Below are 18,109 nucleotides of genomic sequence, written 5' to 3'. Positions count from 1 at the left end.
TAAGCACTGGCTCTTCCCCCTGAAACTTCAGGCATCACTTTCTTTGATGGAACATTCCCCTCATAAAATCCTCCCAGCTGATGAAGACTATCTGATGTAGAACTACTGTATTAACAATTTAAAATCCTCACCTCACCTCAGCTTAATTTTATTTTGCTTTCCACACCTGTGTACTTAATGGCTTGAAATAATCTCTTCTGCACATGCATTGAAAGGTGGTGCTGTCTCATTCCCACATTCCTTTTCTGTAGTCATACCCATAAATGATTTACAACTGATGCACATAGACACATGTGAAAAAATTCTTTATTAATTTCTCACATTTCATTACAAAATGTATGTTGCAAACAACTTGAATAACCTACTTGTGGGTTTTATTTATTTTTTGTTTTGTTTTTAAACCCTTGGCTTCAAAGACTCAGGATCTCCCATCTTTTATCAAGTATTGGGAAATACTGATTATTGGAGTCAATAGGTTATTATTTTGCTATTTATTTTCTTCTCTCAAGCTCTGAAAAAAATGTCCTCTGTATAAATTAAACAACAACAAAAAATGTTGTAAATTCTATGTCATTACAGTCAACAGAATTATAATAATGCATCCAAAATGTGTGGCCACAAAATATCAGGTATATTGTTTGAAAAAGAAAAAAATGACATTCTAGCCTTGTTAAAAGGATAATGGTCCCATATTTTTATTAACAGATTAGCAAAACAAAATCCAATGGATTACAATATTTACATGTTATTTTAAAAATAATGTAGTGATAAAAGCATGTCACAATTATTTTTTTTTCCTTTTTTTTTTGTTTGTTTTTTGGTAACCATTACGAACACCCAATCCAGGTATGGAACTGTTTAATACATTTGAAATGAGGCCAATTAAAAACAAATATGGACACAAAATGAATCTTTAATTCACACTTTCCCCATTTTCTGGTTTCCACATGATGCCCCCCATCCCTAGAAAAAAATTAAATTAAATGTTCTACAAATAAAAATTCTTAACTGCAAAAAAATAAAAAATAAAATAAAAGAACAACATGCTTTTCAAGTAAGCACTTGCTCCACAAATGCGACATCTCTCCATGGATTTTATCTGAAGCTGTGTGGGACGCCGTCATCTCCGCAATCCCCTCCCCTTTCTTCCCTCCCCCCTCCCCCAACCCTTCCAAGTTAAAAAACAAAACAAAACAAAACATGAAAACCAAAGGACTCACACTCACAGACGTGCGCACAGACACATGCACACACTCACTCATCCAAGCTCACACGCAGTCAGGCTTCTAAAACCTAGGCTTCAAGAAAAGTTCTTTTCTACTTTTTGGAATGAAACCCTTTGTTCACAATCAGAACGTATTATAAATGTAGACTTAGATTTAGTCTAAGCTGCTCCCTCCAGAAAAAGCTAATATGGGGAAACAGAGCAGCTGGCAGCTAGAAAAACAAAAAAAAACAAAAAAACAAAGGTAGTTCTCCAGGCTCCTTGTAGGATACATGTCATTTCTTTTCCACTCTCGACAAAGGGATGGAATTCTAGCACAGCCCCTCATCCCCAAAAATACATGAGAACCCCCTGGAACACACAATGCAAACAAAAACAGATTTTAAAATCACACACAAAAGCCAGCCCATTCTAACAGAACTCAGCGATGTGAGACGGATAATGTGTTAATTTGACAAGTAACAAAAGGGTGAAGAGGACCTCTTCGTCTGGCCCACAAGCTGCATAGCTGTGCCGAAAGTTTGGTTCTTTAGTTAAATAAAAAAATTAAAAAAATAAAACAAAACAAAAAACAAAGTTAACGTCTTTGTTATTCCATGTTTAAAATAAAAACATTCCTATTCACAAAAAACTAAATCTCCCTCGCCCCCAAATCAAAACAACACACACACAAAAACCAATTTATATGAAAAATTGAGTTGTGCTGTGTTTGTAACACTCAAATCGATAGAAAATAAACATGTGGCAAACAAAACTCCACAATCAGCTGAAAATTAGCTCACATGAATCTACCAAATTCTAAATTATAGTCGAACACTAATAAACAGCTTACCTGGAATAAAGGATGACAATTCACAAACAGTTGTCTAATAATTAAAGTCTGTTTCTTTTTTTTGTTTTGTTTTTTACTAAAATAATTAAAAAAATCACAGTATTTTAAGAAATAAAACCCACATGGGGATTTTAAGCACAATTTGTGTTCCTTTCTTTAAAACTCTTTTTTTTTTTTTCTCCATTCACCATCTTGCCCAGCAGTTCTCTCTACATTTAACCACAAGGGCGACAGGTAGTACTGACAAATGCAGAGAATTCCCTTGGTTAAGTTTGAGGTACTAGGAAACAGGTGACTGTTTTATGCAAAGCAGTTTTTTTGTTTGTTTTATTTGTTTATTTTTTTTCCCAAAGCGGCTGCAGTTAGGTCTTGAAAAAGCTTAAGGTATTAAAACTAGAAAAACGCACTGAAAGGTGTGCGTCCAAAAGTTGTTCCCCTACGAGAAGTCTTCTACTGTCCCGGAGCTTCTGTTTCAACACACTGTCCAAGACCGCCACGGCGCGCACCGTGCGCACGGAAGGCCCTTCCACGTCCGCAACAGAGGAAACGTCCATGGTGAAGATCCGGAAGGAAAGATGTAGGGATGGAAAAGGAGCCACATATTCCAACCATTTAAATAACTTTAATTTACATACTCACTCACACAGGTACCAGTGCTTTGAAAATAGATTGTTCAGTCCTAAAAAGCAGCTTTGTTCTGTCTTCTCTTTACTGTCCCTCCCTTCTCAGCCCATGCTGGCCCTCCCACTTTTTCATCACGGTTCAAGTACGGTTTGATTAAGAATTTCACCAAACTCTTATTCGTTTTTGGCCTCTGCATTCTCCAGGAGAGATTTGTCGGCAGCTACTACACAGATGGCTACTGTTTCGTTTTTTAGGGAAAAGTCTATCCCAATTGGCTCATCGTCTTCTTTTTCCTCTATGGAGGGCATTGTGATACTGTCCTCCACCATCTCTTTTGCGTGGATCTCGTCTCTGATCACTTGCTTCGTGTCATTCAATGACCTGCAATAAACATTTATGGAAAGGACAAGTGAGTATATGTGCTTTTATTAGTTGAACAAAAAAAGACTGTCCTTGTTTCCTTGATCCTAAATAGCTTTAGGGGGGTTTCCTTTGAAAAACTGCTATGGATGTTGGATTAAATTGCCAGTGACGTACCCCTGCTGTCTGTGTAGGTCATGCATTGCTGTGGATTTTTAAGATTTGAACACTGACACAAAAAATCCATTACTATACTGTGTTTTGATTATACCATGTTTTATTTCCAGACTAACATAATGGTTTATGCCATCTCATCTACTGAGTCACAAGGGTAAAACAGGAAAATCCTGTCATATTCAAATTCATCAGCTCAGCCCAGATGTTTGGAGATTGGCTATATTTATTAGGATTAAAAGAGCAACTGAGGTACCAAAGATGTATTGGGCAGGTCTAGAAATAAATCATAGAAACAAACAAAAAGCAAAAACCTGAAGATGAAACCTCTATCTTGAGAAGCTTAGTTATATTCTTGGAAGTGAACTGAAGTTTTGGAGAATTGTCTCCAAAAAGGACTGAACCCGAGCTTCCCTTGGCATCTGGTGGACTAAGGGTGCCTTGGTGAGGGAACAGTAATGTGTTCAAGGACGTGAAAAGTATCTGACAGGTATGCTGTCGCCTACCTCAGAGACCGGCAGACGCTATCTCTGTCCTGAGACAGGGCACAGGGGTATTCAAGGCTATTCAGGGAATGGTCCAGCACAGAGGCAGGAATAGAAGCCACACAGTTAGTCTCTGATATGTGTTCTCTAGTAGAATGTCATGCTAATAAAAACTAAAGTGACAATGGCTAGAGAAAACACTATTTGCGCATTGGATTCATGAGGGACTTGTTATCCATGACCGATTCCCTCATCTGGGTGACACTTCAAAAACCAACAGAGAAACCTGATCCCTTCTTCGCGACCATGTCTCCCACAAGGTGACACTGAGTGACAGGGGAACCAAACAAGAAGCCCGACCTTCCTCTTCCCCTCTCATTTTGGAAGAAGGTGTTCTCGGGACGGCCCGACTTACATGCCGTGTCTTAGCACGTGTCTTTCCCACTCGGAGCCCTGCGAAAACGCCCGTCCACAGAATTCACACGGAAAGCGCTTCTCAGGGTTAATAGCAGCCGCATGGTCAGAAAATCTCATCAGCTCTGCAAAGAGAAAGCATAGGTGTTAACTGTGCGTGTGTGAGTCGGCAGAAGAAGCAAGTCCACACTCACTGGTTGGCCCGCTCCTCCCTCACCTGCAAAGCCACACACAGAAAGCGCCTCCCAGACTCCTTACTCTTAGAATTTCCCTGAGATGCATTCTTCTAAGAGCTCCGTAGAACTGTTCTGGTTCTAGGCTCTACACTGCTCCCTTTTCTCCTCATTTTCCTAGCTGCTGCTCTCACAAGTAATCAGGCTCTTTCTGGCCACTCTTCTGCCCATCCTTAAGGCATCTGAGCTTTCCTTTTTCCCTTCTCACAAGTAATCAGGCTCTTTCTGGCCACTCTTCTGCCCATCCTTAAGGCATCTGAGCTTTCTCAGATGTTTAATCTCTCCCTTTGGTATGGTCTTTATCAGTGTCTCACAGTTTGGCACCTATTCATTTTTTATTTGGCACAGGTTTATCTTTGCTCAGCAAAAAGAATACAGGCAACACAAAGGCACTTAACCCAGTTAATCAGCGTAGAATCAGGGCTTCTGCTTTTCGAAGTGAGGCTGGAGCCTCAAGACTGTGGTCACCTGTTATGGATACCATCATCAACACCTCCCAGCGTGGTTAAGAGCCCTGTGTGACATCTATAAGCAAAGAATTCTGTGTGAACATGAATCTGGACAACCTGTATGAAAAATATATGTTCCCGGCCAATGAAAGATCCTGGCCAGCTGCCTGACACCTGCTCTTCAATCAGCGGTACACACGAATGTGGGGTATACGGGCATTTCTGGACGGCCTGTTCTAAGCATCCAATATGGACCTGGTTGCTTTGCTTCTCTATAGCGCTAGGCAATGTTAGGGCTCTGCTAACTGAGGATTGGCCTGGCTAGCTAATTGTTTTCTGGCCACACCTCCTGGCAAACTCAAAGACGAGAGCTTATATGGCTTTGTGTTCACTAGGTCCCAAGCCCATATGTTTTTCATTAGACCACAGAGGGCCAAGTCCTCTTGTGGTAATTAACAGCAGGACTGGAAGACGATCCTGCAGCCACACTGTCAAGTGAGGGCAGCACTTGGGGAAATGCTGACCATCTTTATATGTCTGACTGCTCTAGGCCCACACATATCAGATGGGACAGGAAGAGCTCTCCTGGTTGAAATACCCCATCTCATAAAATCCTCAGGATGACATTAACAGGATAGGGTCTCTGTGACGCCTTATTTCAGCACAAAAAGCTGTGTGAATGGGGCCAGTTTTCACAAAAGATGAAACATTTTCTCACAAATTAAGAAGATCACCATACAAGCCATTAAAAATAATTGCACAGACTATCTTCCTTGATTCTTTTCATTGGAAATGAGACAGCACCATCTGCTCTGCGCATTAATTCCTTAGCAGGGATTATCTTGGGCAAGAAATCAACAGAATGCCTTCCTGACTCCTCCCCAGCGGCATAATGAGAGGGGGTGGGGCGGGCAGGATTCTGCTAGGGTGCGTTGTGATTTATTCATGCCTGGTTTCTCCTCTTTCAGAATCCCTCCGAGCTTCCCAGGCCCTGCCTTGTGTCCATGTTAAGTCTTCCTTTAGCCCTGTTTGGAAAGGAGGCTGAGAACTGGGTAGCTGTAAGGCTCTATACTCCCTAAATTGAGGTGTCTGATGAAAGTCTAAATTGCCAACAAGGTGACTGTTCCTGGTACACTGGCTCCTTTACCCTTGGGAAATATGAAACCAGTCATCTATTCTTTCCAACGGCACATGCTAAGTTTCATCCTCAAAGGAGGAGGCCACTCATTACCTGTCACACTTCAAATGGCTCTTCATCAGCCTGAGAGTTGCGCTATTCCTAGAAGCCAGAGTGTCTGGCAAAAACACCCTGAGGCTACTGTCTGCTGCTTCTTCTTGGCAAGAGTCTACTGAAATGGTGGAAAATTGATTCTAGGTCTATTCAAAGGAGGAGGGACAAAGGAGGCGGTTCTTGCAAAGTGGGTAAGGGGGAAGAGAAGGTTAGGCTTGTTAATTCCCATGGACATTTCTGGAGTCACTGGGGGAAATCCCCTGACCTCTGGGAGGAATACACGCTTCTCCCTTCACAGCATTCTCTTCATGGGGTTAAGGCTCATGCATGTGTGCGCTGCACTTTCCAGTGACAGCAGAGGCTGTGGGGTTCTTTCCAATTAAGCCCATCTAGCCTGATGTGGCAGAGCTAAATGAGAAGAGGGAGGCCAAGCCGGACAAGCAGGGAAAATGGGCCCTTCGTCCCACACATATCTCAGCTGCCATCTTTTCTAATTTCCCATATTTGTTTTAGTCACAGGAAAGAAGAATAAGAGATTTCTGCCTTATAATGGTCCTAATCTCTAAAATAATGTGCACTCAGTTTCAGACATTTAAGAGTCAAAATATCTAGGGAGGAATAATTTATTTCCGGAAGAGCAGCAGCAGGGGCACCAAGAACCATGAAGAAAGAGAAGCTTTTGTATCCTCTGTCAGAAGCATCCTCTCCCAGAGTACTCTTGTAACAGTGCACAGATGTTAAGAATTCATTGTGAAGAACATATTTGTGAAAAGGTTTAAAAAGAAGCAGGAAGAAAAAGAGCCATGCTTCTGTGATCACAATCGTTTTCCTTCTAAGAAATGGGAGAATACAGCCCCTACTAATAAATGTGCTATTTTACAAGAACAGTCTACCTATATAGCGAGGGTATTTTATTTCCTTGTGCTTTTTTCAAATTACCATAGGCATGGGGTTTTTGACAAGCTAGCACACACTGGCTGTCAGCTTCTGATGTCTGTCTTGCTCAGAAGCACAAGTGCCAAACTGGATCCCCAATTTACAAAACCACAGTCCTCTGCCCTGGCTGTCAACAGGAGGGTTGGGTGCAGGTCAGGAAATGGTCTAGGGAAAGCCACAGAAGGAAATGGCTCACCACATAGGCCTGCCTGAGCTTCCAGCCTAAGCAAGCAGGAGAAATAATAATGAAATTCCGCTTTAAGTGACCTTAAGTGAGGTCCCAAAGGCCTCTGAAACCACAATTTTAGGGTTAAGTCCCCTTCAATAAAGCACACTTCACTACCTGAGGGGTTGGGAAAGTGGTTCACAGTATGAGAGATCTTGCTGAAAGTGATGGCACACACCTGTAATCCCAGCCCCCTGGGAGGGTGAGGTAGGAGGATTACAAATTCAAGCCTAGTCTGGGCACTTTACCAATTCAGTGAGGTCCTATCTCAAAGGGGAAAAAGGGGGAAGGGAGAGTGCATCTCAGTGCAAAGGCCCTGGGTTCAGTCCCAGTACTGGAAAGAAAACAAAAAAGAAGTGTTGCTTTAGGAACCAAAGGCTTTTCAACCTCTACTGTTTTTTGTTTGTAGGTTTCACTTTGAACAAGCTCTTAAATTTTTTTGAGCTTTATTTTCCCATTTGCAAAATGACAATAATGACACTTACATTGCAGAATTATCATTTATTATGTGGTTAATATGCTCCAGGAACTAGGCTAAATTATTGAATATATATATATATATATATATATATGTATTATTTATTATTTGCAGTTCTGGAGAAAGAATTCAGGACCTCCTGCACACTAGGCAAGTACTGTACTATGCTACTAATGTATATCTCAAGAGTCCTCATTTAATATCTACTGTGGAACAACAAAAGACCCCAACTAGCACCCCCCCAAAAAAAATCGAATAAACTAAAGTCAGAAGTATCACACTACTCTTTTTGTTTCTTTTGTTTTTTAAGACACGGTCTTGCTATATAGTCCAAGCTGGACTTGAACTCTCAACAATCCTCCTACCTCAGCCCTCTGGAATGCTAGGATTACAGGCATACACCACCATGCCCAGTTAACATCACAATACTACAAAGTTAAGAAATTCGAGACAACATGGTACTGGCATTAAGAGTCACACAGACCAACACGAAAGAATAGAAATAAATCTACATATTTATAGCCAATTGGCTTCGGAGAAAGCTGCCAAGAACACAAATGGGAAATGACAGTCCCTTCAATTAATGTTGAACTGGATAACACGCATGCAGAAGAATGAAACCAGAGACTTATCTCACATCAAATTAAAAAAAAAAGGTCAACTCAAAATGGATAAAAGATCTACACACATAATGCCTGACATTGTAAACCTATGAGAGGAAATCAGGGGGAAAGATCTATGACATTGTTCTGGGGAGTGATCTTTGGGATATAACCCAATAGCATAAGTAACTAAAACAAAGACAGGCTTGGGATTACACCAAACTAAAAACAAAAGAAAATAACAGAATAAAGAGAATATCTACAGAACAGGAGAAAATATTTCGAAGCCATACACCTGATAATTGGCCCAAATCTTAAAATATATAAGGAAGTCAAACAACTCAATAGTAAGCAAACAAGTTGGTAAGAAAAAAGACAAGGCCTGTCATGTAAATGTAAAAGATCCCAATAATGAATGTAATTGTACTGTATACCTAAAATGTACCAATAAATTCAATTAAAAAAAAAAAGACAAAGGATCTGAATTGCCTTCTCAAAAGAAGATATAAAAGCAGTCAACAGGTATATAAAGGTGTTCAACACTGGTAATCCAAAAGAGATGAAAAAAACCACAATGAGGTATAACTTCATGTCTGTTAGAATGGGTATGATAAAAAAAGAAGGCCAACAAGTATTGGTGAGGATATGGAAAAAAAGGAATATTTGCACACGATTAGGAGGAATGAAAATTAGTATAGTCATTAAAAGTAAAAGTTGGAACTGCTACATGATCCTGCAATCCCACTACTAGGTTTACATGCAAAGAAAATGACATGCGTGTGCAAGAGACATGTGCATTTCAGTGACCACTGCAGCAGTATTCCCAATAGCTGAGATGCAGAATCGACCTGAGTGTTCCTCAATGGATGAATGAAGAAAGTAAATGATGTATAGACAGGGTGGAATATTATTGAGCATTATTTAGCATGGTGAGTGAATCCTGTCACTGGTGGCAATTTGTATAAATCTGAAGAGTATCACATAACAAGAAACAAGCCAGGTACAAAAAGACAGCTACTGAATGGTCTCACTCATACGTGTAATTTCAAAAGGTCAGACTCAGAAGTAGATAATATCATGGTTATTACCAAGGGTAGGGGCGGAGAACGGGGGGGAGGTATGGGTCAAAAGATACAAATTTTTACTTAGATAGGAAACATAGGTTCAAGATCTACTGTACAGCAGGGTGCCTATAATCAGTGACAACATACTGTATATTTGAAATTTGGTAACAATTCACTTTAAGTGTTCTCACCACAAAAAAGTATGTGAGTTAACACATATGTTAAACAGTTAAATTTGGTCATTCCACAATGTAAACATATTTCAAAATAACTATATACAATTTATAATAAAAATAAATAAAGTATTAAATGCAATACCAAAGTCCCATATATAAAGTTTTAAACTGCAACCTTAGGAGGCAGTTTATGATATTATTATAATTTTATGGATATGAATGCACAGGAGATACATTATCCAAGTCCTACACATAGTATGTAACAGCAGTGGGAGCCATATTCACACAGCTATTATGTGAGATTAAAGAAAAAATGCTACATATAAGAGCCCCCAACACTAAACCTGGCAAGTAATGATGCTCAGTAACAACAACTAATACTATTTTCCTTATCATTGGGATGATCTATAATGTTTATTTCTCATGTTATCCATATGCTTTTGATAACTCTGCAATAACTAAAGTAATATACCCCAAACTATACCCCTATGTGGGTAGTCTGGGAATTCCCACAATATTCCACATTGAACAATATAGAAAAACAACACTTTTAATGACTACAACTAAATATACTTTTGAAACCTTTTTATTTTGAAAAAATTATAGACTTGCAAGAAGTCAGAAAAGTAGCTTAAGAGTTCCAGGGAACCTTCCCCAGTGTATTCTGTAAATACATGGTGGAATGAAAAAGTGGTCTCTCTTTTTCCCTATAAGGAAGGCACAGTTTCAAAGGGGTCAAGAGAAGGGGCTCACAGAAGGGCACATGGAGAGGGCCCAAGCTTTGTGCAGACCCCCACCCCAGTCCCAGCAATAGTCATTTAAAATAAGTGTTCAATTCCAAGTTCACTCTCACTCAGTAGCTTTTCAGCGACATTCATCTGCATCTGCCCACCCTCATTCTGAAGAGTCCCTAGATACTAGTTTTCCTTATTAAAAACACATCACTGCCATATATTTTTAAAACACACATATATCTCTAATTAGGGAGAAAATATCTGTTTTCCTCGGAGTTTCTAAAGCTGGTAATCGTTTACAAAGAGATGGCCCCTGATGTTTCTTAGGGCAGTCTGTTCTGCTACTTAACTAAGAAGGATCATTCCTTCTGTTACTCCCACAGCAGCCTCCTGCCTCCCTTCTGTCTCACCACGACATGGTGGATGCCATCTGGGACTCAGAGAGCAGGAGGAGACTAACCTCTGTCTTCAGCCTTGCTGTTCATTTCTTCTTCCTTGTCCTCATCATCACTGCTGGAGCTCTCCATTTTTTCCTTCATCTGTTCCAGCTGGTCCAGGTTAACCCGTCCAACCAGCTCAAAGTTACGGCTTACCTAAAAAAGATCCAAACCAGTGATGGAATAATGAACTGTACACTGAATGAGGTTCTCCCTGTGGAGACCTTTCCAACATCGTTTTCCTGTGATTGTTTTTGGAACCAAGACTAAACAGCTTAGGTGCTTAAGAGGTCATTTTCTTCATGTGGACTCTCAGACATGGATGGGTCTGTCCTGTGTCCTGGAACTTCAACACAGAACCTTCTTTACCGGTCTTGTTAAGAAGTATGAGTACAACAGACAGAAGGGCAAATGTACTGTGAAGCCTAGGGTTTTCAATAAATATCTTTTGAGTTGAATTCAAAAATATGATTTTCATAAACTACCCAAACTTCACAAAGTGGGAGTAAAGAAACTCTGCAAGTGTCGTGGCCTCTAGCAGTGAGAACCACAACCTTCTCTGCCATGAACCTTCTCTGACAAGGGTTGTGGGCTGTTCCAGTTTAGGCCCCCTGACAATGACTTGATTCTTATTCTAGTTTAGATGGAAGACAATTCTATTGCTGTTAATTTAAGTACTATATTTGAAGCTTTCCAAAGACTATTTATCATGGCTGGGATGGTCTGAGAAAAACACAAATGACTAACTCCTTTAAAAGCCCTTTAAAAGCATGAACTATGGCTAGTTCTTAATTATATAAAATGTGGTTAGAATAATGTGAGATTTTAACTTTTCTTTAAAATATCATTCAAGGCAAACAAAAACATATACTACGAAAAGTTTTAAATGATATTCCATTTTGAGTTATCAGATCAACGATAACCACAAAATTCAGCTTCTGTTAGTCTGTTCTCAGAATCTCTCAAGTTGCATGCATAAAATTATCAGAAATCACAAGCTCAGGCTGAAGCCATAAACAAGCTCAGGCTATTCCTCTGTGTAAAGCACTATGCTTCCCTTCTTGAGGGGCAGAGGAGGTGCATAACAAGGATAAATGAGACTTGGTTCTGGCCTCCAGAGGCTCAGAGGTCAGTTAAGAGGGAAGGGAGACAAAGTGAATTAGATTCCAAGGCAGATTTGCATGGCTGCCAAGGGAGAGACAGAGTGTAATGGGCACAGGAGAGGAAAGAGAATTTACAAGACAATTCCAAAATATTCTCTGGGACCAGACTGGAACAAAGATTTGCTGAGCACCACCAATTCCATATGTCTGGCAGATGGGAACACCATCATTGGCTGTGACAAATGTGAAAGAGGCTCATTGTATCAGGACCAGCAGACATCCCCAGAAAAGGTTTAATGGTGTCCCAACATCATATAGGAAATAGGTACACTGAAGAGGAGGGAAAGAACTAAGGAAAAGAAACTTTTAAACTAGGAGAAACAATATACTGCATCCATAAAAATCAGCTGACTGTGAAAACAAGTCACGACAGTATGTCTTTATTGCTTATTTTGAAAAGTTTTAAAAAATAAAGTGAGGAGGAAGAAGAGCTCAAGTTTAGAATCTTTACTTCTGTTTTCCTCCTCTAAGTCCGCAGAAACAGCCTCCAAAGGCTTGCTAAAGAGGGTTTTATATACTATTCTTACTTGTACAGACCTATATGAGTTTTTTATTTTTTTAAAGCATAAAAGCAAAATGAATTAGCACAAGGAGCGTAAACTCTGAAATCAGACAGAACTGAATTTAAGTTTAGGATTTGCTGTAACCACTCTCTTGGCTAATATATGTCTTCAATGTTAGCACTGCACCTGAAACATAACAGTGCTCTCCCCCAATGTGATTTCCCTCCCCTTTCTGGAAATGTGAGTCTTCTCCAATTTTGGCATTTGGAAATGCTTATAACAAACATCATAAATACATATTTATGAAGTCGTGTTTGGCCACAATGTCTACGTTTTAACAAACAGCATTTATGACAAATATTTCAATAAAAATATTCTTCCTTGCTAGTTTTTCAGAAAAAGTGAGCAAGGTTCCTTCCAATTTCCTCATTTTAAAATATGTTTGAAGAAGAGAAACTCTTTTAAGTGACCAATACTTAGAAGGAGCCTTTTCTGGACCACTTGTTCACTTACTTCCCACAATGAGTAAAAAGGAGACTGTAAGTATGCATAAAAGACATGGGGTGAGGGGTAGTTTCCAGGAAAGAGAAACAATGAAACTAAGAAAGCCAAAAATCAATCCTCAAGCATTTTCAATCCAGCTGTATTCATCCATTCATCCATCCATCCAGCATGGTCTCCCCGAGGTTCGCTCTGTGCCAGGCCCTGGTCCTTGCTGAAGCTCCTGCCTCTTACGGAGTTTACAGTGACAGAAGGAGATCTGTCACCAAACCAAATGTTATTTTTTCCCATCCTTCTGGGATTTTTTTGAGCACTGTTATTTGTCCATTTTCCCATAGCCATCATCCCTTAACTAGAAAACTGTTAACATTTTGAATTCTACACTATTTTAAAATAGTGTCTGACATTTTCACGGTGGGATGTTCATCCTAGGCTAACCCACAATTTATTTATCCTGAAGATTTCTACAATTTTTGCAAGGCAATTAAAAGATTTAAAAGTAAAAACTAAAAATTTTGCTATGTAATTAGAAGATTTTTAGAAAATAAAAAGCCTTTATAGCGTTGGGTTATTACTCTATTAAAAATCCCCAAACCAGTCATCCAAATCTGAAACTGGATACAAAAGGAAGAAGATGCTTTTCTTTTTTTTTTACATTTCTGAGCTCATCATCTTTACCTGGATTATCGCAACTGCCACCTCCTTGTTGGTTTCCTGGCATCTAGTCTCATCTCTTCTAGTACCTATTGTCCAGCATGTTTAAAACATTTTTTTCCCTTTTGAAAATTTAAATCCCTTCATGCCAGTCTCTGCTTACCCTGAGGATAAAAATCTAAAGTTTTGACTGTGGTTTACATAGCTAGCTAGTATCTCATTTTGGCCCAGCTTCTCCAGCCCCCATCCCCATCCTGATCCTACTGAAGTTCCTAGAAGAAGCCACACTCTTGAGGTTTCCTTCTGCATCTGCCATTTCTTCCTTTTGAAACTGTCATGTTCCTTCATGTGCTGACTCAATCTTCCTGCCTGGCCCCTGTCCCTTCATCTGGGACATCTCCTACATTCGCCTCCTGGGTTAATGTCCTTTCTCTGGTTCCACAGCACCCACATTCCCCCTTGAAGAACACCTCATCAGAAATTAATTATTTACCTCTTGCCTCTTCCCCACTGAGCAGAGGATTCCTTGGGGACAGATCTTCTGTACAGCAGCTAATCTCTACTGGCTAGTACTGTCTAGATTTAAATGGATGCTGTTAGCACCTTGTAGCTACGGCTGAATCTCTTCATTTTATTTTTACATATATTTTACATTTTCTTCATTAATATATTTTTTCTCACATACTCACACAGAAAATGTGGAAAATAGAAAGGAACCTAACGCTCAACTACCTGTTCATGATAACCATCAACAAACTGTTGTATTATTGTTTTCCAAGCACAGAGTATTGTCATTTCTATATCATATTAAAATATACAAGTGTGTCCCTTGATTTGTTATTCCTTGCATGGGATACACATCATTCTCCAGATAAGTGTAACTTTTAACCACTGTACCATATTTCATCAAGTGGATATCCTATAGTTTCCTATACTGTTCCCCTATGCATATACCTTGGGTTACTTCTGGATTTTTCACTACAAAAATGTAGTAACATGCTGGGCATTGTCAGGCAAACCAGAAGGCTGAGGGAGGAGACTCCCAAGTTCGAGTCCAGCCCGGGCAACACCTATTTAAAAATTTAAAAATAAGCCTGTAATCCCAGTACTTGGGAGGCTGAGGCAGGAGGATCACTAGAGTTTGAGGCCAGCCTGGACTTCATAACAAGACCTTGCCACAACAACAACAACAAAAACAAAACAACAACAGCAATAACAACAAACTCCAAAACCATATAACCTAAAAAAACAGCTGGGGATGTTACCCTAGTGCAAAGCCCTTGTGTTCAATCCGTAGTACAGGAAAAAAGATGCAGTAAAAACCATTTTGTATGTTAACCTTTCTTTGACGTTAAGTTTTAATTTTATAAGCAAAATTCCAGATGTAGGGTTAAAAGGTCAAATATATTATTAAAATTGTAATATATGTTTCAGTTGGCTTCTTAAACAATCACAGTGCTCCTTGGACCTTGAAGAAAATTCCCTTGTTTTTGCCAGAGAAGGAAGTAAAGTACCTTGTTTTCCTAAAAGGTTCTCCCAAAGAAAGGAGAAAGACCGAGTCAATGGGTCTGAGATCTAAAACCCCCTTTGCAGTGTGTTTTGTACGAAAAGAAGGCATATATGTTTCCGAAGTGTGTACTGTTCAAATATGCAATCATTCAGACTATATAACTGTATGCTGATCCTTACAACTTGTGAGGATCACCTTTGAATGTCCACTAACGCAGTGTCCCACACAGGCCACTGATCCAGGTCTGGTGGTGAAGTCAGTGGTGCAGTAAGAACGTGAGGTGAAGAGAACCTCAACTGGCAGATACTGAACCCCTGAACAGGAAGATGACGCTGTGAACGCCCCTCCATGCACATCTAATGCCCACCTAATATGCATCCTTCACAACGTTGTTTTTCTGTTTGTTGGCTTTCAACTATTCAGCAAAATGACTTAGATCTTTTCCTGGCACATATTCCCACACTTTTGGCTGGTTCTAAAACAATGTAGAATAATTACCAGGTAGAACATGCATTTTCATACTGTGCTAGGGTGGAAAACCCAGGCTTCTAAGACAGAATGATATAAACATGTTTGTTAATGTCAGAGGAGAAGCAGACACCCTTGTCTTCAGATTATACTGCAGGCATCTGGTGGAGCAGATTAAGATAGAAAAGGTCCACTGTACCTCTCTAGAGTTTCAGACCTGTAGGGTTCCTCCACCTATTCACATAACCTTCATACCTTCAAAAGGAGATGCTCATATTAGCTAATACTGGATCCACTGTTAAAAGAAAAACCAGAGTGAACTTCGTACTTCTAGAAAAAGTGACGCCAGAAAACATGGGAAATGTTGACCTGCCTTTTCCATCACGAATGCCCATTAGTCAAAAACTAAGAATGCTCAGAGCTGCAAAGAATTTAAATGACATAACACAGTCTGGCGAACTTTTTCTGTAAAGAGACAGATAAGTAAATATTTTAAGCTTTCTGGACCATATAGTCTCTGTCACAACTACTCAACTGTTGTCATAGCTCTATAAGCAACACAGACGTGAGCATGCCTGGATTCCAGTAAACTTCTGGTTATGGAAATCCAGATTTCCTATAATTTGACTTGTTAGAAAAGATCATGCTTTAGCTCTTTTTTAAATTATTTAAAGATGTCAAAACCTCTTTTTGATAATGGGATATATAAAAGGGGGTGGTTTAGGCCAGTGGGTCATGTTTGGTTACCACAGGCTTATAATACCAGGTACCACAGGGGTACCACAGAGCGCTGTGCATGTCTTTGAAAACTGGAATAGGGGCAAGGGAAAGAAATCAGCAAGAAAAATTTCATCCAACTACTTTGTGGATGATTTCTTCTAAGAAGATGGTCAAGAGTGCCTGAACAGTTTTCTGTTTTGAATCTTCAGATAAGAACACTTTAGTCAGAGATTTTGCAAAAGCTTCAAGAAAAGACATTCAAAATGCTTTCATGCTGTTGTGAATGGTAGGATTTATCTCCTTTTTCTGGCTGAGTAATATTCCATTGATATATGTCACGTTTTCTTTCTTTATCTGCCAATAGATACCTGTTTCCATGTATAAGCTGTTATGAATAATCCTGCAGTAGGAGAACAGAATTTGTAGATCACACAGTAGTTCCATTCTTAATTTCTTGAGAAACCTCCATAACGATTTTCGTAATAGCTGTACTAATTTACTGTTTCACCAATCATGTACAAGGGTTCCCTTTCCTTCACATACATCAAAGCATCACACTATGCACCCTAAATACATACAATTTTATTATCAATTATAACTCAATAAAACTGGGTGAAAAAAGAAAATGAAAAAAAAAAAAAGAAAAAGAAGAAGAAAAGGTATTCAGCCAGAGAAAACACATAGGCAGTATTAAAATATTATGGAAAATGAGCCAGGAAATCGTATCTGTTCTGCACTGTGCTGCCCTCTTATTTTATACACACCTCTATCAAGCACAAAACATGCTGGGCTGTGACTCTTCAAGCCTTTCTTGCCTTACTTATTTATAAACTGTTCTAGCACAGCAAATATTTCTTATTTAGCATTATATTCTTGGTGAAGAGTATAAGGTTAGCCATGTGGCTGACACACAAAATGTTATCTGACTTTACTGGCAACTTGAAATCCCACGGGAGACCACAAAGTATAAAGAATTCATAATATTGCCATTCTTTTGTATCCCATGAAATAAATTTGCTTATTAATGAGAGAATACAATGACACTTTCTAAAAGATCTTGTAACAATACTTATTAAATATATTTCATGTACTAAAAACATACCCAGCAGTTTTTACTTAAATTGCTTAACCCTTAAGACCACTGTGTAAGATATGCATTATACTTCATATTTGAGATGAAGAAAACAGAACACAAAACAAGTGATTAAAGTTAGTTTAGACTCCTTTCTTCAGATATCACTGTTCAAGCTTTTCTCTTCATAATGCAAATCATCTGTAAAACTGCAAAGTTATCTGAGCAAGGTGGCGCATGCCTGTAAATCCGGCACTCAGGAGGCTGAGACAATAGGATTGCCAAGAGTTCAAGGCCAGCCTGGGTTATGTGGTAGTGAGTTCAAGGCCAGCCCAGACTACATATAAAGACTTTGCCTCAAAAAACAAAAGCAAAATTACTCATAAAATATGTGAAAATCACCATGGTTATACTAGCTGAACACAGGATAAAGAAAAAAATATTGACAATAATATTCTGCTGCAAAATCTGATGGGATAATGCAGTAAAATCTTTTGAGAAGTTTTCTTCAAAATAATCCTTTTAAGAACAGTAAGATCAAAGAAGTATCCAAAAGAATAAGATACATAGAACTGAGGAGGATGTCTACTTCCTTGAGCTAAAATTAAAAACAAAAACAAAAGCGAAAAACCATTCCTTTTTGTCAGTTCTAAATTGGCCAAAATCCAAACTAAGTCAACTCATTTGGAGAATCTTGGCAAAACTCCAGACACAAGTTCCCAAGAAAGCCAGGTGTCATTAAGAGTCTCAGAGCTTCACTTTTGGCCAACTGAATGTTTACCAATCTCTTGGACATGTAATAGAGAAGATGCTGGTGATGCCACCACATTGTGCTTAT

General features: G+C 39.2%; 1 protein-coding gene across 1 annotated transcript in view; it reads right to left on the bottom strand.

The window, feature by feature from the left end:
* Nucleotides 1-336: 336 nt before the first annotated feature.
* The window catches only part of Znf462 (zinc finger protein 462), a 137,735-nt gene continuing 119,962 nt past the window's right edge, over nucleotides 337-18,109 (bottom strand). Inside the window, exons 12-14 of the mRNA XM_010639277.2 lie at nucleotides 10,704-10,836; nucleotides 4,116-4,239; nucleotides 337-3,062 (exon numbers count right to left, since the gene is read on the bottom strand). Coding sequence (XP_010637579.1) covers nucleotides 2,855-3,062; nucleotides 4,116-4,239; nucleotides 10,704-10,836 — 465 coding nt within the window. The 3' untranslated portion in view covers nucleotides 337-2,854. The remainder of the gene's footprint in view (nucleotides 3,063-4,115; nucleotides 4,240-10,703; nucleotides 10,837-18,109) is intronic.

This window comes from Fukomys damarensis, unplaced genomic scaffold (assembly GCF_012274545.1).
Source record: "Fukomys damarensis isolate Sample0158 unplaced genomic scaffold, DMR_v1.0_HiC HiC_scaffold_36, whole genome shotgun sequence".
NCBI classification, from domain to species: Eukaryota; Metazoa; Chordata; class Mammalia; order Rodentia; family Bathyergidae; genus Fukomys; species Fukomys damarensis.
Note: the sequence above shows the minus strand (reverse complement) of the source record. Positions and strands in the feature narration are given on the sequence as shown.